Genomic DNA, 21,120 nt, shown 5'->3' on the forward strand with positions numbered 1-21,120 from the left:
AGTTGTTTACATGAATTATCGTTGTTCTTGTACATAGTCTATCTTGCTGTGAATAAATAGGTGGTGTGTGGCGTTTGTCAGGTTTGTTCTCGCCTGAAGGTATTGCGAAAAAAAAGGTTGTTTTTTTAACTTAGACACAGAATGTGTCATGTTCCTCCCCACAATTACGACAATTTGTTGCAAAATATTTCGCATGCCAGAGGACTTGACACATTTAGTTTGTAAGGCTTGTTTATTGTAAAGCAGTGTATCATTGGAAGAACATACTACTTTGAAAATGGTGAATCCCATTAACATAACATTTGAGGCAAGCTCCGAAACAGACAATGATTTGCTCACTGTGTTTTTAACATGATTTTACATTTGCCTGGCGTTAACACCGTTTTTTCCGCGTTCCTTGGTTTGTTTATTTACAGACGGCTTTGCGTTTGTCGACTTAGCCGTTGCCGCTTTAAGTTGTCGGTTGCCGGTTAGCCTGGCTTATTTGTTTTTGGCCGGCCAGCTTCACCTTTTTCCATTCAAAGCTGCAGATACCTTTTGTTGATCAGTACTGGTTCCGCGGGCCACTCAGGTTTCCTTAGGGGGCACACTGGTCAAGTTCATCTCAGGGGCCGAATAAAATCTTCTCAGGGCCGTATCTGGCCCCCCGCCCTTGACTTAAAAATAGGTGATCTATAGAACGATCAAATGGTATATAGATTAAGCGTGTCAAGTCAAAAAAGTAGATGGTTGAGTGGATTTGCACCATGGACGAATCACGAGAAGCGTGACGTCACTTGCAGCATCCGTGGACCCACTCTGTCAAAACAAAGAGGGGGGGTGAAATAAATGACATCACCAAATTTAACGTCACTATACGACACTCTTGTTATTTGCTTAAATCAAGGTCATGCATCTTTTATCCTATACGTTTGGCGGGGGTGAGGAAGGGGGAAGTCCTTATTGAATATTGTCTCTCTTTCAATAATCGCTCGGTTTGTGGAGCGACACAGAGAGAAAAAGGTCCGGGAGGGGCATCCTCCCTTCCCTCCGTCTGTCTGTCTGTCTGTCCGTGGCTGAATGGCGGATGGGGAAGCCGCCGCGTTTGCGGAGAAGGGGGGCGACCGCCGCGATGGAGCTGTGATGCCCGCAGACCGAGCTCACATCTCGCCTTTCTGCACCTCGTCGCCCCAATAGGACGTCCGCTCCTTGTGAACATGGATCCCGAGAAGACGTTGACTTTCTGTCTCGGGCTTAGGTCTGAGGAGGTACATGCACACACACACACAGGCATTGAGGTCTGAGGAGGTACATGCACACACATTGATTGCTGCAGAGCAACATGCTTCCCATGTTGACAAACACTGCAGCCTCTACTAGCCTCACTCATGCGTTTATTTGTCACTGGAGTTGTGCATTCTGAAGCTTATTATATTATAAGTAGCATTTGTCTTGCAAAGAAATCAATTGGCGTGCGGAAGAAAATGGGATTGTGTTATAGCTACGATGCGTTATTTCCAGCAGTGCTTTATCCATGACAGGCAAATAGTTGTAGAAGTGAGTAAATTGCTGATTCAAGATGCTGACAACTCAACATTGAGGGATGACATTTTATGTTTGTGTGTTGATGATTGATGAAGTTGCACTTTGTTGCATGAAAATTTGGTCAGTGACATAAAACAAGTTCTTCATAGAACCTGCTTGAATTTCACAAAATTGCCTCGGGACTGGTGTGTCACATGACAAGGGGGTTACTTTAAGGAATTTATTAAATTTAATATCTCTATTTTCCAATAACCAAAAGTATGGATATTCATTAGTTATCTCTGCTGCTCACTCACAAGGAGTATAGATGTCCTGATGCCCCATACAGTGTACTTCTGGCAAACCCCTTGGAGCAGTAATTTTCAACCACTGTGCCGCGACACACTAGTGTGCCATGAGAGATCGTCAGTGCCCCGAGAAATTATCCAATGTTACTTTTTAAAATTTAAAATTTAATAAAACATTTATGAATCATTTTCTGCAAATATTATGTCATTGTCAAGTGTCTGTGCTGTAAAAACTGGGGGTATTATATATTGAAATGAAATGAAATGATCTGCATTTATATAGCGCTTTTCAAGTCAATGACTTCCCAAAGCGCTTTACAATGTGCTCCACATTTCCCAATAGCGGCCTTGCAGCCATATAAGGCGCTAACCTGCTTATTGGGTGTATTAGGGGGTTCAGTGTCTTACCCAAGGACACTTCGACATGTAACACGGACAAGCCGGGATTCGAACTGGGATCCCTTGATCCCAAGACGAGCGCTCTACCTCCTGAGCTACTGCCGCCCCATTGTATTGTAATTAAACATACTGTTCAATGTCATTTCATAAAATATTTGGTTAGTGGTGTGCCGCAAAAAAATTCCAATGTAAAAAAACATGCCCTGGCTCAAAAAGGTTGAAAAACACTGCCTTGGTGTACAGATCCTGCCATATGTAGAAATGAGAGTACAATACATTTTAGCCAACAAATATGTTCCAAAAATAAATCACAGAACGCCTAAATATGTGACATTATAAGGAGATGTATTTATTTATTTATGCATTTTTAAATTGATTATGTCATTTATTTTCTGCAGTAATTATTTTTTCATGAATTTTATTCTGTATATTGTTGTGTATTTTATCACAACAAAATGTTATTCTTGTGAGGAGCCGCCCCATTTGTTTGAACTTTTCACCAATTGGCTGAACATTCAGCTACCACACCGATCAACCAATAGGTGAAAAGCTCAGCTGTTTTGACCCGCCTCGTCATTTGAATATTATATTGTTGTGACAAAATACACAATAAAATATATAACAAAATACACGGCATAGTAAATTACAAAATACACGACAAGGTAAATGATAAAATAAACAACAAAATGAATACCGAAATAAATTAAGTCATTTTTAAAATGACTGCTTTAAAGTGTGAGTCAAACCAAAAGGTTTTTTAACAGCAATATATTGTATTTGCCAACGATGCATTTTGTGTTGCGAGAATATGAGTTAAGGTGCAAAATCCTCTTGTTTCTACCATTTTCATTTTGAGAAAACTTTCGAGTAAAGATGACAACACAAATTTAGGCTTCAGCCAACCACCAATAACAGTTGTCTTGCTTTTTGATGGAGAGTTGTGATTGGTCTTTTGGTGAAGCCTGAACGTTTGTGTTTTAATCTTTACTCAAAAGCAGAAACAAAATAACTGACCCGAGAGAAGTATTAGAATAGGTGGATTTAGCTTTTCTTACTTATATTTTACAAATAAAATATTAATCAAAATGTTTAGCTCTATTATTTGTAGAAATCCTATGTGTTGACTTCCACTTTGAAGAGATAGCTTAGCCTCATGAAGTGCTTTTTTACAGACTCTTATATTAGTTTTATAATTTGAACAAAGATGTACTAAGCTTTTTATATATAGTTTTCAAATGAATTAATCATAAATTTTGTTAAATAGTGGTATAAACTGCAGAAATATAAGTTATTAGACAATCTATGATAATGATGAGGGACAGACTTTTTCTTATCGAATCAACATCCGGTTCACAAGCCGAGACGGGTAAAAGAAGTGTTGGAGTTGAGCAGTGTCGTTAATTTTTTTTTTAAATTAAAATAATAAAAATATTTTTAAAAAAAGAATACACCATAATCTGAGTTTGTGAGTACAGAACAAGGCTGTTATGCGGTCAAAAGTACAGTTTCAAAATTACTTAAAGTATTTATACCCATTAGGGGCAGAACATAAAAGTTAGTGGAAAATTCCCAAGGCACCAGTCCTTTGTCCAAACTGAATACTACAGGTGGTTTAATAAGACCTGTGGACTCTCTCCCATAACCCTACTTAGAACAATGTAGAGACTATGTAACGACTGGATAAAACAGATATATTTAGCGGTAAATAAAAAAGAAGTAAATAAGCACATTCAAATTCATGAATAATAACAGATTAATTACAACTAAATGACTATCTTGATCCAAAAAATAATTGTGAGGATTCAAAAGAATGAAACTGATATAACTAAAAAACTCATATAATTATATGCAATGACACATCTCAAAATTACAACAAGACACAATCTTGTGTGTCAACACCATTTAGTTTAAGCTAGAATAAAAAAAAAATATCTTGTTTTGTCAAAAGAAGGCATTATGTCACTGTGACATTCGGTGTTTGTTTGTTGCTGTTCAAATTTTGGCTCATCATCATTTAGTGTGAGCTTGAGTTCTTTGTGCGCATTGCATTGTGTTGCAAGCTGCTGATGAGCGTGCATTGTTCCGTCACACGGGCAAAATACCCATCAGGCGGTCGACAAAACAGCGGCAAACACAAGCACAGCGCTTCTGCATTGTGGCCTCTCACTTTCACTGGCATTTTGTCACTTTCCTCACTGTGAGCCTGTGTGACATTTACACGAGTGTGACTGAAATACAGAGACCCCTCACTATTTCGCGTTTCGGTTATCTCTGGTTCACTCCTTCTTGGATCTGTAATTGAATTGTCTTTATTGTCATTTTTACCAGAGTCAGATAGAGCACAGAGTATGTGCTGCATGTGTGTGCGTGTATTGGGTGAGCGTGACTGTTTGCGTATGCTACTCTGATAGGCTAGTGTATGCTGTCAGTCAAATAACCAAATTGGGCATGCACAATTGAATCAAAACAAGTCAGGACGGGCCTCTAGCTTTTAGCAGCTCGTTATATTTAAAAAAAAGTAATCAATTCAATAGGACTTTAACGAAATTCAGAAGAACGCAAAGAAATGCTGATCATCAGCACTTCACTGGCATCAACCCCAACAAGTGAAAACATCCAACCTGGAGCACGATTTCCTATGTCCGAGCAGGAGAGAAACCTCAATCCTTCAAGAAGACTCAGCGGGGCCTGCTCACAACTGCAAGGGACTGGCATCTCCTGGTGGACATAGGGAAGCGGTTGTGGTTCCCAGACATCATTGCAGCTCCCACACTCCGGCCAGACATGGTCCTGATGTCTGGAGCCGGCAAGTAGGTGGTGCAAGGTGACGGTCCCCTGGAGGATCGATGAAGCTTAGGAGAGGAAGGTGCACGCTCTGCTGCGACAGCATAGAGTGTGATTTCAAAGGTATCTGAAATGGCTAAACATAATGTCACAATAATATTTAAATCTGTTTTTCCTGCGAAATAAGGAAGACAATCCATAAGATTATATTGGATATTTCCTGCGGCACATCAGACTAGGTCTCATTGCACATTGGTTGAGAAACACTTCCCTATGATATCGTCATCTGCAAAGAAATCTTGAAACAAAAATGCTAAGGAGGTAAGGAAATGTCCCTAAGCTGGTTGAAATAGGTGGAGGAGTTTGGAGGTTTGACATGTGATAGAAGAGGCTCAGCTTTAATAAAGGGGAAGGTCTATAAGATCAGACATGATGTGATGGTGAGGTGTCCACGTTTGGTCGTTTTGGATTAGCACTACACTCACAAGACAGACATCATGTTTATGTTTCATGGATATAACAAATTTGAAAATGCTTGTCAATTTCAATTGTCAATTTTTCTTAAACAAGGCATTTCCCCTAAATTGTGCACGTGTCCGCTTTTCTTTGGTTAGCTGACGATGACCCTGAGATACTTGGATGGGACCACCGAGGCTTCCACGGTGAGCAGCTCGACCTTCACTTTTCATTTCAGAGCTCTGTGAAAATCAAGCCTGCCATCATAACCACAGTGGTCGTCATGGCGACGCAATTATTTGTCGGCACAGCTCGTGCGGTTACCATGTGCGCGGCAGATATCACTGCGGCTCACTCCGGGCTTTCCTGCATTGATGTGGTCACTGTGAAATGATTCTGACAAAGTCATTTAGTCCAACAGCAGCATCCATCTAAAATACTTTTAATACATGTCTACATTTATATATGTCTTTTTTTTGTAGGTTACTGCCACCCAGAAGGAATCGGACCAACCTGCGGTTCACAAGGTGTCAGTGTTTATGTCTTTATTTCTCTATAACTACGCCCCGTGAGCCACATCGCTTATATCCGGCCTGGCAAACAAAAAAATGTTAAAAATATAACGATAATATATATATTGGTGAAAAAAGTACTAACAATTTAAGAAAATGTTGTTCTTGTGCCACTCTGGTCCCCAGTGTTCATTTGTGTGTCCTGCTATTGTCTTTATAATGGCTTTAATTTTTATTTACTATTTCCTTTTGATATTTATACTTGTCAGACTTGACATAAAAAAAACTGTGAGCTAGCGTTGTTGCATTTATAATGTCAATGTATATGATGAAATTTAGTGCTTAAAGGGACAGTGTGTATTATTTGACCATGAGATGTCGCTGTATTGTGCAGTGCAACCAGAAACAAGTGCTATAAATCACAAGGATGGATACAAACTGCAGAGATGCAAAACCATAAAGCGCAATTTATTCCTTCTCTTTTTTTTGCCAAGCCTTTCGCAGGCTTTATTTTATTTTGGGTACATGAAGTAGCAAGATGATGAATAAATATGTCGGCTCCCTCTCTGTAAGGCTCATGTTATGCAAAATGGATGTACATTTTTCCTCCTGCTAGTATTTAAGAATGTATTATAGTGCATGCATTTTTTCTCATTATTTAAATAAATAGTGTTTTATTTTCTAATGACTTTTTTACAATTAGGACCTAAATAATACACAATGTCCTTTAAAAACAGATACCTATTACATTGCTTTAATTCTTATTGTTTCAAAACCTATTTGATGTTATTAATTAATTTAGAAATACTTATAAAAATATGTATAACCTACATATCTGTATGTACATTTATCTATAAATAAGATTGAGAAAAATTGGACGGGGGTGCATACTCTTTTTTTTCCTAATGCGTTGCTCTTCATATTTGTTTTACTTTATGATCTAGACTATTATGTAAATCCTGATTTTCGTGGGTGTGAGTGTGTGCGTATGTGGCTTATAGGCTCAGAAACCGCAGAACCAATTTCTGTGAAAATTTACACTGTAGTAATTGAGGCCTCTGTGAGTGTCTTTAGCTAGGTTTTTGTGTCAAGGCACCCCAAACAAAAAAACAACCAAATCGATAAACATCTGCTTTTGTTTACAAACATCGCTGGAGCTGCATGCAGTCATACTGCTCTTTGGCACCCTCTTGTGGCTCCCTGGTGCTTTTTCAACAAAACATGGCCCCAACAACCTCACTCAAATACAATTCCCGGCAACTCAACGTCAAGCCCAGGCCATTATAATTTTAATTTACAAGTTTGAAGTTTAGTAAACACTCAAAACAAGGAACTAGGCTTTGAACTTGCACAGAGAACCGGAAAGCGCTCAAACTACAGCTAAGAAATTCCAACCTCTCCTGCAGGCCCTCCCCTGATCTTTATTTTTATTAAACTTCCTAGGTTACAAAAGCATATCCGCCCTAAGGAGTGGGAATCAATGAAAAGCATCATGATTGTCCAATAGTGACAACGACATAAACAGTTCATAATAGTCAAAACAATGAACAACAGCGTGCGATAATAGTCTAAATGACAAACTGGCATCCTATGCAATCTCCTTACAGGTGCTCAATATTAAAAACAGAAAACATTCACCACTAATCACAAATAGATCAACCCAAAGAAGGGGAAACATAAATAGGTTGATGTCCTTGGTTACCATTCTCATTATGTTGTTTTTGTCTGCCAGGTGGTGAAGCCACAAGAGGGTTCTGGTAGCCAGCCTGTAGTCAGTCCAAAGTACTGTCCTGGTATAAACAACAACCCAGGGTACCTCTGTGAGACAGGACACTGCTGCGGCGAGACGGGCTGCTGTACCTACTATTACGAACTCTGGTGTGAGTCCCGTCGCCATTCTTTTCAGAAAAAGCACAGGTTCAAAGACGACTTGAATTGGCTTTATTAGATGGATACCGTACGTTCCGGACTATAAATTGCTCCGGAGTGTAAGTCCCACCAGGCAAAAAATGCATAATTAAGAAGGAAAAAAACATTTATAAGTCGCATTTTTGGGGGGAAATGTATTTGTAAAAATCCAACACCAGAAGCAGACATCTCATCTTAAGAGGTGATTTAGAGTAAAAATAAAAAAAAGTCCTTTCAGCGTGAAATGTCCGCCATAGCATGTGTCACTCAAGTGTCTATGCATCTCATTTCTGGGGAATGTATTAGAACAATAAAACACATAGCATTAGCACGTTGTATAAAAATCACTTTTGAGTAAGTAAAATATTTACTTTAGCAAAATGAAATTTGTGTCCCGATTGGTAAGAAAAGACTATCACGTGGAAGGTCCCTGGTTCGAGACCAGGTGGAAACATATGTTAGACTGGAGAGGGATGCGCGCTACCAGGCTGTACTTGCCCAAGACACATCACAGGAAATTGTGCCCCTGTCACCCTAGTGGTTAAAGGATCCAACCAACCAACCAAAAAAAAAACAACCAACCAAATATTTTCAACTTGCTCAAAGGTTGAATTCTATACAAGGTGCAAATGTTCTCTGCTTTACTGTTGTATTACATTTCCCAAAAGAATGAGATACAAAATCATTTTAGTGACGTTTGCGCGAGTGATGTTTGCTTTGGGGGCCATTTTTAGGCACAACATTACAAGGTAAAATTATTAACGAAGGCCTGGAGCGCCCTCTTGCGGTTAAGTGGGAAAATAACATGAAAAATGATATACCCGTAATAAAAATGTAAAACTCAATATTGTGATAATGTGTTGAAAAATTCACATATAAGTAGCACCAGAGTATAGGCCGCACCTCCAGCCCAACTATGACAAAAAACTGTGACTTATACTCTGGAAAATACAGTAATTGTCTTTGTTTTAGTTAATGCTTGACGGTGGGGGTAATCAAGTTTTCAAGTCAGGTTTCTCTGTGTCTTTTTGCGTTAAATATCAGGTCTCTTTATTTCATTCTGGCAGGGTTCTGGCTGCTGTGGACCGTGCTGATCCTTGTCAGCTGTTTCTGCGCTTACCGCCATCGCCGTGCCAAAATGAGAATCCAGCAGCAACAGAGACAGAGGGAAATCAATCTCATTGCCTATAACGGAGCCTCAAACTGTCCGTCCTCTATGCTGGACCTCAGTATGTTTGTGTTTCAATTGATTTTGAGTTAAAGAACACTTTTTTCATGAAACTGCTTTTGAGGCACACAGTCTGTTGAAAATATTGAAAAAAATTGCAGTTTCTGTCACAAGCCAGAAACGGAGACAGGACCCAATAGATTCGTTAAACTCAGTTTTATTGAAATAGAGAGCAGTGCTTGCTTCCACGATCCGATGATCGTCGGACACGTTTGGCTGATGGCAGGAATGCAGATGTGGCACTTCGCGTCGAGCGAGGATAGTCGCGGGTGTCAGGAAAGCAAGGGAGGTAATCGAGTCCAGAAAAATGGTCAGTAACAAGTATCAGGCAGGAAACAGGGCAAGACAGGTCAATGGCCGGGACGGAAGAGCAGGGCAGAAACGGTTCCAGAAACAGGTCGGCAAAGGGTAACAGGCAGGAGAAAACAGCAGGAGATTGTCGGAGGGTACGGTGCTTGCCTAGCAAAAGCGTAGGTTCGCAGGAAGGTCTGACGCTGGAAACAGGGAGTCGGGGGGTTTAAAAAGTGGCAGGGAGCCAATCAGCGACCAAGGCTGATGGCCCCAACGGGGAAGCCGCAGGTGCCCCGAATCAGTAATCATGACAGTTTCACTTTTTTTTAAAGTTTGAATAATCTCGTTTTCCTTGTTGGATCAGGAGGTAGTACAGTTTATTTATTTTGGTAAATCATTTTGCGATAATTTTTGATTTTCCCATTTACTCAACATGTTTTTTGAGTTTTACCATATTTTTATAATACGTTTTCTCATGACACACTGGTTGTTAAACATTGCATTCGAGGAAATGTTATCTTTTGCAGTCATTGGCGGTGTCTGAAATAATGTCTGTTCGGATGCCCGGGGCGTGCATCTTTTACGTCGGGCGTTCAACTTACAAAACGTCTCTGCCCGAGTGTCCAACAACCTTTTCCCCCCAAAAAATCTTTCTTTTTTTTTTTTTTTCCAGATCAAACGTTTGCTTTATTCGAATAACTTACATCGAATAACTTTGTGCTTCTGGACTTTCCCGAGTGTCATTAAGTCGTGCATTTGCTTATTATTTTCCAAAGTAGAAGCCCAGAGAACACAAGAAAATGGATAAGTGGTTAGGAATCAAGCCAAAACCTCAACCCCAGAATAAAGATTCAAAAGAAGCTAAAAAAAAATATGACGCTACAAAACGTAAACGTTCATTAAAAGCTTTGTGGAAAGAGGAGTTCACGTGGCTTGTAGCAGACAATGCAACGCAAACATTGCATGAATGAAGATGAGTAAATACAGGTACATACTGATGGCAGATGGAAAACAGTGATGTCATATACATGCAATGAATGTTATAAGTAGATTTATAATAAACTTAATTTTAAAGTGTCGTTCTGTTATGTATTCCGATTATCAAACCTTAATACTATGCAACAATGACTTTTTTTTTTTCGATTAGTCGTCTTATTGTGTTAAAGTTGTGAAAAATGGGGCAGGCAACTTTATGGCTGGGCAGGCAACTTTTCAGAGTTGTCTGCCCTGGTGTCCGTTAACTTTTTGTCATGAGTTTCAGACACTGTCATTGGTCCATCACTTAAACAGAATGATATAAGTAAAATTTTAAGTCTAAAAGTCAGAAAACTATTATGCTTAGGGGGACAATGATCTTTAAAATGAATGGGGCAGGCCATTTTTTTTTTATATAATAGAATCGTGAAATGTATGCAAATACTCGAAAATGTGAAATAATGTTAGCTCTAAAGATTATTAGTCCCACGAATGATCCCAAATGTCGCCTACATGGTGCAATGAATTAGCATTTGTAATCGATAAATGTATTATTAACAACTCAAATCCCTTTTTTTGGTAAATATTATACAGGACTGTCTCAGAATGTAAATAAAATAACAAAAATGAAAAATGTTGTACATTCTGGATCCATTTCAAATCAACTAAATTAATAAATAAAATATTGTATTTCTTATCTTATATTATATTGAATTAATTACAGGAAATACACGGTATTACAATATTCTAAATTAAAATATTATCAAATACTGTATTTTCTTAACACAAATGACCCTTTACTGTCAGAACCCTAACAGACGGTGGACCCAGACGCGTAACGTTTACACACAAGCTTTATTTTAAGGGATTGGGGCAGTCATACGCGTGAACACAAAAGCTAGTCATTCGGCGATCACTGGGTGGAAGAAGTGAGACAGAGAAGTCGGGCGCGGGAAAATAGGAAGCCAGAGGCAGACAAGATCGAAGCCGGACAGGACAGACGGGATTGATACTGGATACAGCAGCAAGATACCGGACAGGACAGGACAGACACCGGTTACACGAGCAAGATACTGGACAGGATGGAACAGACAGGATTGGTACCGGATACACGAGCAGGATACCGGACAGGACAGGACAGACAGGATCAATACCACAATTGTAACCACAATAATTAGTTAACAAAATAGAGATACAAATTACAATTGTCTTTGTCATCATTGATGACAATGTAGTGAACATTGTTTATAGCAGACTTAAATATGACAGTCCAGGAATATGTAATAAAAAAAAATCCTTGAATAATTTTTTTACATTATATTTTCATTACAAAATATAGTTTGTAGTTTGTAGATTCAAGTGGGAAATAAATGATGTCCTGATTTAAAAATATCCAATATTCCTACACAGAATTCTGGTTTACATTATGTTTAGCTGGGAACAGAAGTGACAACACCCTAATGTCCACATTTTCACCATTCTCCCCACCAATGTGATGTGACTTGATCCCTAGTGTGAATTGGTGTGTAGAATTTTGTGCTAGTGCGGCCGAACAAATATATTCATAATTTTATTTGTCTTATTCCTAGATGTTTGATATTAATATGAGTGAACTTTAGTTATTTAAAAAAAATCTAATTTGGCTATAATCATTTTGGGTTGCCACCCACTGGCCTAACTTCATTCTCCTTCCAGGTTTTCTGGCCACATTCAAATTACCTTCATATGACGAGGTGACAGCGGAACCCACCACACCCCCTCCACCCTACAGCTCTGTCTTTGCCCTGCAGGGAGATGCTATGCTCGGTCCCAGTTCCTCCTACCTCCGCCACCCGATCCACATCCAGCCTTGCCCCCCCTACCCAAGCGGCCTGACTTCTTCTCAGAGCTCCGAAAACTTCACCAGCTGCTCCTGCGAGTCCTGCTCTTTTACCTCGCCCTGCAGCACTTCCTTCTCTGTCCAGTTAACGGACGAAACCTACAACAGCAGCCACGTGTCCACGCCCAGCGAGGCGGGGGTTGACAGGGCACTCCGACTGGGGGGCCACTTTCTTACCCCTTTGCCCTCGCCGGACGTCGTCCCGGCACCCGCTCCGGTTGTCGTTCCCAGTCATTCCCATCACAGCAATGAAGGGATCTCGCAATCGGTTCCCCCACTGTCTCTTCCCTTCCACACCCTTAATAGCTATTGCCCCTCTGCCAACCCCCGCTTTCCACTTTCACCCATCATCCTGCTTCCCTCTGGGCAAATTGATCATCTCGTCTTCTCAAAAAGAGCCGTAAATATCCCGTCCCCTTCTCAAGTGGCCAGTGTGAAGCTCTCCAAAGAGGATGATGAAGAAGATGATAAGGAAGACCACTTCCGTCACCGATGCCTGACGGGTGATTCCGGCATCGAGGTGTGCCGCTGCCAGGTGAAGCCCCTAGATAGAGACGATAGAGAAGAGGAAGCCAGTTTCAAGGAGAGGGAGCACCACGACAGCTTGGACTGCTCCCGTCTACGTGATCATGGTGTCAAGCGGCATGGCGAATCCGTCGTAGTGGTGGGCTCCTCGTTGGTCTGACGGGCAAAATGGGATAGGGGAAAAAAAGTGAGATGTTCATTGTTCAGGTTATCCTCGTCAAGCAAGACTAGTAAGTGAAAAGATGTGTCACTGAAGTTCAAGTCTTGGAGGTGAGTAGGAGGACAAGATGAGTTTGATCTCTTCTCGTTTTCACATCAGAGAGAAGGTGTTATCTCCGCCGAGTCTGAAAAGTTGATCATTCTCTGTTTAAAACAAGCAGGAGTTACACACGTTCCCACATAACGACAAAAACTAGAAGTGCAACAGAAAACGTTTTAAACACTAAAATCGTTTTTGTGGTAGTTCAAAACAGGGGTGTTCAAACTTTTTAGGTTGAGAAAAAATGATGAATCCAGGACTGGTTTGACATTACAAATACAAATGTTCTCTTACAACTGGTAAAGCAAATATCGTAAATTCCCGATTACATTTTAAACAAAGCTTATTCTTTTGTTTTTTCATGGTAGCACCGAGGAATATGGCAAGCTGCTCTTTCCCACAACTCTAACAATCTAAGTACAAAACTCTGCGGTGACGCATTGAGACAAGCCCTTCAAGTGATCCATTTTTTTACCAACATTATTCATAAAATACATAACAGAGGCAAGACAGGAGATTTGACAATACTTAATTTAATATTTACAGCATATTATTATTATTATTAATCTTTTTTTTCATCACAAATTAAGTCCTTAATTTATACATCCAATTTGAACAGCAGAAAAAAATGATCTATGAAAAACGCTACACTTTCCGTATCATCTGCGTCAATGCCAGATCGCTGAAATTTCCTTTAATCCTTGAGGAATGATACCAAGCGAATGCAGTTTGGTTTGTTACTGTAGAAACCACCGATGACAACAACAGAAAAAGAGACATCCATGTTGCAATCTGGCACTATTCTCCACATTGAGGGTGCCCTGGCAGTGTTGTTGAAATATAGGACTCACATTTTATGCGGCACCACCCTCCATCCCGTTTTCTTTCGGTGCACAGTGAATATGTTCACGTCTTTGTAATCGCCGTCTGGAATGGTTAAATGATCGAAAACACATGCTGTAAACAATTTGGAGCAAAACTGAAAACGACACTGCTGGAAATAACATAAGGTGTGCGGGGGCGAGGCGCAGTTGGGATGCTGCAGCCAAAGGTGTCAATACCAAATTGCTCATGTTGTTGATGCCTGGTGTGCGCAAGGCTGAAAGTGTAAGCAATAGACATGAATTTGTCTATTTTAATAGTTGTATAAGCCTTAGGCTTAAAATCCGGGGCGGCTGGTACAAAGACAAAATTCAGTTTTGTTCTTAAATTTAAGAATCCTGCCATTAATCAGATGCGCTCTGTAGTCCTGAATTTACTTTAGTTGAAGTTTTTTAAGAATTTGGGGTGGCCGAGCCCAGTGCCCGACCAGACGAGCACCTTCCCTGCACTGAACACCAACTCAATTCTATCTCCACATGCACAACAAAAAAATGTCCGGAAAATATGGTAGGTTCAAAATATTATTTGAAAAGTGGAATTACAACATTGGAACTGCAAAATCATTCTATATCACATCGGCAAATTCCAGGAACCGCGTGAAAAATCTGTTCTTTCCACAGATTATTAACTCTTCTCCCTTTCTAGATGCTTTATCTATATTTCACTAAGATTATTTAAAGACATTTTCCGGACTGTAAAGTACACCAAAACCAATATTTTACAGGATATGGAAAGAGATAGGGCAGCACGGCGGCGCAGTGGTTAGCGCATGTACGGCACAGTTCATGTCTTGGGAACCTCCTGCATGTGTACAAATCCAGCTCCAGACTTCCTGTGCGGAGTTTGTATGTTTACACCTGAACTAGGAAGAGGAAGTGGATTCTCTTTCTTCCGGTTGGATGCTGGGTGACCTCACAGTGCCACACGCCGGTAGCGGCGGAAAGAAGCACTACAGTAATGTCCTGTACCCGGAAAACTTAGAGCAATGTCCGGATATTTTTCGACATCCTGAAAAAAATGCTCGTATCTCCTGTTTATCGTAAGTCGAATGGTCATAAGTAGGGAAGCGTCTGTATAATCGACGGAACTAGAATCGTTACTCTTTCCAATTGAACTGTCTTTGAATTGGTTTCACTTCACATATTGTCTTTTGTATAAAGAGTTAGATCTCTGAAAATAAAACGTACCAATTCCCACAAAACATCGATGGTCAACTAACGAGGAGACCCCATTCGATTGTCCTTTTTCAGTCAACCTTGATATAAGTGGCATTGTTGAGCACTAGTCACATCATGTCATAAAGGAGTCTTGTTTGATTTAGATCAATTTTTTTGGAGAAATCTGAAAAAGAAAAACACTAAAAATTGGGTAGAATGCATTTACAAAGTGTTTCTACTCTCTCAAATTTGCCCTTTGGCGAAACTTGCTCCATTGTAATATTAATGAAATCTATTTTACTTTTTATGTGACCTCACAAACATTTTTAGTGGTACAGGGCTAAATAGTAGGAGGATTTAATCAAACCACATTGCCAGGAAACCCTAACATTTCACTCACCCTTTACTAAAATTACATCACCCTCTAGTGAGTGGCCTTCTTGCTAACACAGTTGGATAAGGAACCATAAGCAATGTGCTTTATGGAAGAAAGAAACGAGAGAAAACAATAGAAGTTTGACAGTGATACAGGTCTGTGCTTCAAGGTCCGCTATTCTACTTTGTTTGACCCCGTTTCCCATATTTAGAAGAAAAACAATAATCAACTACAAAAAAAATTACATCATTCTATATGCATTATATATTACTATTATATCACAGACTATTGCTCAATGCTAACAATTCTATACAATCAATTCAGTTTGAGTTTGCTTATTGACTTATGCAATGCAAAGTGGCCATACAAATCAGGTCGGTGAAAGTCCTGAATTAATCATTTAAAAGGGCATGGGAAATGGCCATATAAGGCAAAAATATTTTACACATTCATTTACAACCTACTTAAATGCAAAGAGGTGGTTTTATCTCTTTGACCTCCAAAGACAGTGAATGAGATCATTTACAAACAATTGGGTTTATTTCCATTTCTCAATTTAATGGCATAATGATATTCAACAAAATTTCTATCCCCCCTTTTTTATCCGACTACATCCCTTAGTCAAAGCTTAAGATCAGGGGTCTCAAACTCACAACGTGCGGGCCTTTAGCGCGCCTCCAGTTGATAGTATTGATTCTCCACCATAATATGAAAAGCTTAATCTTACTGCATCCCGTTTGATCCATTGCAGTATGTGCACATCACAGACTGTATGTTTCAACAATTAGCTGTTTCATTTAATCTCTTTTGCAAACTAATTGTTGAATCACGATTAGCGGTTCACGCATCCCATAATCGCATGGGTCGCGGGGGCACCAATGAAGACCAAACTCTGGACAGCCTTCTCCAATGTTGACGTTCCTGGCCTGTTTTTGGGTTGTGGCAAAGTTGGCACCAGTCCATTCCTTGATATTGTCGACCCAGTTATTTTTCTGTATTCCTCTCCTACTGGCCTGTTGGAATGTGCCTTGGATAATTATCTTGGCCAGTCCTGATGATCTTGTGACGTGACCATACCACTGAAGTTTCCGTCCACGCACAGTTGACAACAGTTCTTCGTAGGGTCCAATGTGCACACCGTGTCCTTTGTCACTTGGACTAGGTAGCTGATGCCTCGAAGTTTCCGGTAGCATTGCATCTCCATAGCCTAGATTTTCTTATGTGGGAAATACTCTGGGGAAGGAGAGTGTCACTGCTTTTGTACTGTAGCTCCAAAGATATTTAATGCATCTTGCATGAAAGTTTCAATGAGTTTCAGCCTTTGAAAACCTAATGCGGCCCAACCTCTCTCAGACCTTATTTCCAAGTACGGTAAATTGAGTTTGAGACCTCTGCTTAAGATGCAATTGTTCTAATTTGAAAACCTCATGGATACCACGATGTGTGTGTTTCAAGGCTAATACAAGTCAAACTCTACTCACTTATACACTGATAATGAATGTAAAAAAAATAAAGAGGTTCATAACACATTTTCTATAGTGGGAAACCCCACGGGTACGCAAGCAACGAACTTGAAGCTCCGATGAGACGTGTTGTTTTGGACAATTTTTTGTCAGTTTCAGAGTAAGCTTAGACTGTTGCTTTATACTTCAAAGTCATTACTTGTGCAGTTCAGTTATCATGTAGAGTACCCACCGCAGTGGGTGGAAGCTTTTGACTGAAGTACACACTGTATTTGAAGGGGTTTATACTGGGAAATAGCACACACAGAAGGGCTCTAATTGAGCATTAAAGAAAATGATTATTTTTTGCAACTGTTATTGTGTGGGACACAAAGGATCAACAAGAACAAGTTCTAATTTTATTGTGGCAGATTTGATCCTTTTGTGTGTGAAATCTTTACTTTCAACTTAAAGCGAAAACCATACGGAAATGTTAAGTCAAATGTAACATTTGCATTTGTGATTGTTTTAGTTTTATTAGATGCTCACAGATGTCTTTGTGTCTGACAGAAAAAAAAACTGTTAAACTGAGATCATTTCAACAGTTAATTTGAGCCTTTATAGACCACTATGATGGATATGACATTAATTGGCCAGGGTGTTTATTGAAATACAAGATGACAGTAAAAATCATGTCATCAAAATAAGTAGCACTTTGCCGGATAGTGATTGATTTTTCAATCATTTTCCCTAATGTATTTTCCATTTATTTTTATTTTGTCTATTTCCACTGCAACAATCAATCGAAAATGCTATCGTGGTAAACAATAATTATAATCAATTAAAATTGCAGTTTTGTAATCCTTAAAGCAAAAGTTATTTCGGAAATTTTGTGGAATAAAACATTTAGTCCTATTGACTGCTGAAATTGACCGTGTGTAAACAGCATTATTGAAGAGCAACATTTTTAAAAACCAAAATTCAGGTGTGCTTAACATTTTCAAACCACAAGTCATGGTGCATGTAGGCAAAAGTGTCACTACTACTGATGTCCTCATTTGTATGTATCATTTGTCCTCAGAGAGAATACTTGATAATTATAGCCTTTTAGGAAACTATTTGTTTCTGGATGACTGAAGTATTTATTCTTAGTCATTATAGTAGTAGTATTATATATATATATATATATATATATATATATATATATATATATATATATATATATATATATATATATATATATATATATATATATATATATATATATATATATATATATATATATATATATATATACATACCGCAGCGATATTCCCCTAGTGGGAGGTGGCTAGAGTCATTTCTGGCTCTTTTTCGGGAGATTGATACAGAGGAGGGGATTCCCAGGCCCCACGCTCAACCCAACTGAGGTGTTGAGAGTCATTAGGTGACCAAACCCCCCAATTCCAACCCCTAAATGCTAAAGGGAGGCAACGGGTACCAATGTTTAAGTCTTAGGTATGATTCGGCCAAGGCTTGAACCACAACCTCCCAGTCTCGGGGCGGGCGCCATACCCCCAAGGCCACCGAGCTGGTCAACCGTAGTAGTATTACTAGTAATATGTTTCGTATTTATTTTTCATTAATATAACGATTTTATATATTTTTGAATATAGATAAGATATACTATTAGGATTTTATAAATGTATTATTTTGAAATATAGGGGACCATTCAGACAGACAGACAGACATACAGACAGACAGACATATATATCTATATGATGTTTAAATATTTATGATTTTTTACATATTATTTTACCATTACTGAAAACAAGTCCTACAAAGCACAAAAAGAATACAAACTATGAAAACCCAAAGTGACCAAACCAGACCCTTTTTGTCTCTTTATTCGTTCTAATTTTTTAGGGGGGGTAACTGAAGGAGCAAACAATTGTGTCTGCTCCCTCTAGGTGTGGCTCTTATTATGCAATATAAATGTGCTTTCAAAAAATGCAGTTCCTTCACTGATATCCCCTTTGTCCAAATAGTTTGAGCCATAGCAAATGGAGGCGTTCAAACACAAAGTGGCTATAATTCCCAAAGTCTAAGTTATGTATTTTGAACACTCTAAAACCTAAAAGTTCACTCTTCAATTCCATTCTAGTGGTATTTAAAGGCTTGGACTTTCAAACTTTACGAAGCTTTGTTGTACATTTCAGATTCAGATTCAGATTCAGATCTACTTTATTGTCATTCTAGTACACGTGTATACAGAACGAAATGTCTGTGGTGCCTAGAAACTCTTTAGGCGTGATATATTTTCCTGTTGCTACATGAGCACGCACATTTTTTGTATGTTATATGTCGTACAAGAAATTAGTTCTCGCTGTGCTTTTACGCGGCTCCTCGGAAGACGCCGCAAGACTCGCAAAAGTAGTATTTAGCAATAGTGTTCACACTGTTTTTCCTGACTGGTGGAGGCTGATAAATGGGAAACAAACTGTTGTGAAAAAAAAAAGACTTTTACCTCTTTCGCACTGAGCCGTGAGCTGTGCTGGGCCGAGGCCCTCGATTGTAAATACGCACTGAATATATATACTGTAAGCATTTAAATGGCCTTTGGTTCAAAGGCTTCTCCAAAGTGCAAAAAAGAAAGGGGCTTTTTTTAGGCTCAGTACGTGGCCTTCATGTGTTACCAGTACTTACGCCAGTTTTACACAACTTGCGCCCTAAAGAGACCAACCCAAATTAATAACCCCCAAAAATGTAAAAGTTGTGTTCAAATGAATAATACCCAAATATTTTTTTGTCGTTGAATATTTTTTTTTGCATTATTTTTTGTTTAACAAAAAAATCATTTATTCGAGAATAACATTATTACATTATTAACATAATTTGCAAAACAATCCTATTATTGCAGTTCGGTTATTTTTGTGAGACAATACTCTTGAACCAAATTAATTGGGTCCCCACAAAATCTTTTTTGTAATCTTGAGTCAGCAATCACTAATAAACATTTTGGTCTCATTTGGTTGATTGGATCCCTTAACCACTAGGGTCCTGTAGTGTGTCTTGGGCAAGTACAGCCTGGCGGCCCTCATCCCTCTCCAGGCTTCCACTAAATTAGGGCAAAAGTCGAAAAAGCATTCCCTTGACGCCTTTTGATTTTTTTAAACTTGCACTAGAGAAAAATATATCTAAATTGATTTTAGTATTTTTTTAAAGAAACTGTATTCTTTTTCCACTAGACGTCACTGGATAGTTTGGTGCAACCGAAACCAAGTGCATCAGAGCAGTGTTCAACCGGCCAGAACGATACTGGGCCGTGGGTTGTTTTGGTACCAGGCGACACAAAAAGAAAAAGAAACGTATTTTGGGGATTTTACCTTTTTTTTTTTTTTTTTCAGTTTATGTAAATTTTTTTTTTTACACACAAAAAAACCCTCAAAGGTCAGGTGCCCTTAAGGCTGGGGTTTTACGGTAGTACATCGTTTTTATTGGGCCATAATTGATTAATTGATCAATCGACAAATGGATGGAATGGAGCATGGTGGGAAAGAGTTCCGCCGAAAGAATGCTGGACAATGTGGTACCATGAGTAAAAATTGTTCGATGATAGAACGAATGCATTTTCCCAGGTCATTTAGAAGTCTATTGGTCTAGTAATAACACATTGGATTTTGGTTTATTCTTAAAAATATTGTTATAATTATTGTTATCATTATTAATGTTATTATTGGGCGTGGCCGTGGGGAAATGGTCAGATATTAGACTGGCCGATTGTACAGAAAATGTTGCTGAACACTGCTTTAAGGGAAAATACAGACTATGGAGACTCAGAGTGACCAAAACACAACAGGCTTACGAGGCTCACGTTATTTAAAATAAATGCTTACTTTTCGACCTACGAGTAAATGCATGTTTATATGATAGTTTGTGTAATTTTCCTTATTAATAAAATCAATATTGCCTTTTTTTGGGTGAATTTACCTCTACTACCGCTTTACATATACCTGAAGGAGGCACTAAATAATACACACTGTATTAAACGATTTCTCGCACGCACCAAAACACTAAAAATTCCACTGCGAGTTATAGCCACACAGAATATAATCCCATCTATTATTCGTAATCGAATTTGCCTTTTGACACAATGCAATGGTAACACATGAGCGCCATCTAATCCCGAGCGTTGATTTTGCACTGAAGCCGATTCGTCGTGTGTCCTTTCGTTGTACATACGAGAAAAGGTTTTCG

The 21,120-nt window shown here is 39.0% G+C and overlaps 1 protein-coding gene across 2 annotated transcripts; it reads left to right on the top strand.

The window, feature by feature from the left end:
• The first annotated feature begins 1,053 nt into the window (after positions 1-1,053).
• LOC148361246 (uncharacterized) lies at positions 1,054-18,051 on the top strand. 2 transcript variants are annotated; one of them, XM_088341985.1, is made up of 6 exons: positions 1,054-1,247; positions 5,609-5,656; positions 5,933-5,977; positions 7,695-7,842; positions 8,938-9,099; positions 12,060-18,051. In XM_088341985.1, the coding sequence occupies exons 1-6, from the start codon at positions 1,197-1,199 to the stop codon at positions 12,926-12,928; spliced, it is 1,323 nt and encodes a 440-aa protein (XP_088198111.1). In that variant the 5' UTR covers positions 1,054-1,196; the 3' UTR covers positions 12,929-18,051. The 2 variants fall into 2 exon arrangements, with proteins under 2 accessions (XP_088198111.1, XP_088198112.1); XM_088341986.1 differs by lacking the exons at positions 5,609-5,656; positions 5,933-5,977.
• Positions 18,052-21,120: the final 3,069 nt, after the last annotated feature.

The sequence above is a fragment of the Urocampus carinirostris genome, chromosome 8 (assembly GCF_059441175.1).
Source record: "Urocampus carinirostris isolate Australia breed hairy pipefish chromosome 8, RoL_Ucar_1.0, whole genome shotgun sequence".
Taxonomy (NCBI): domain Eukaryota; kingdom Metazoa; phylum Chordata; class Actinopteri; order Syngnathiformes; family Syngnathidae; genus Urocampus; species Urocampus carinirostris.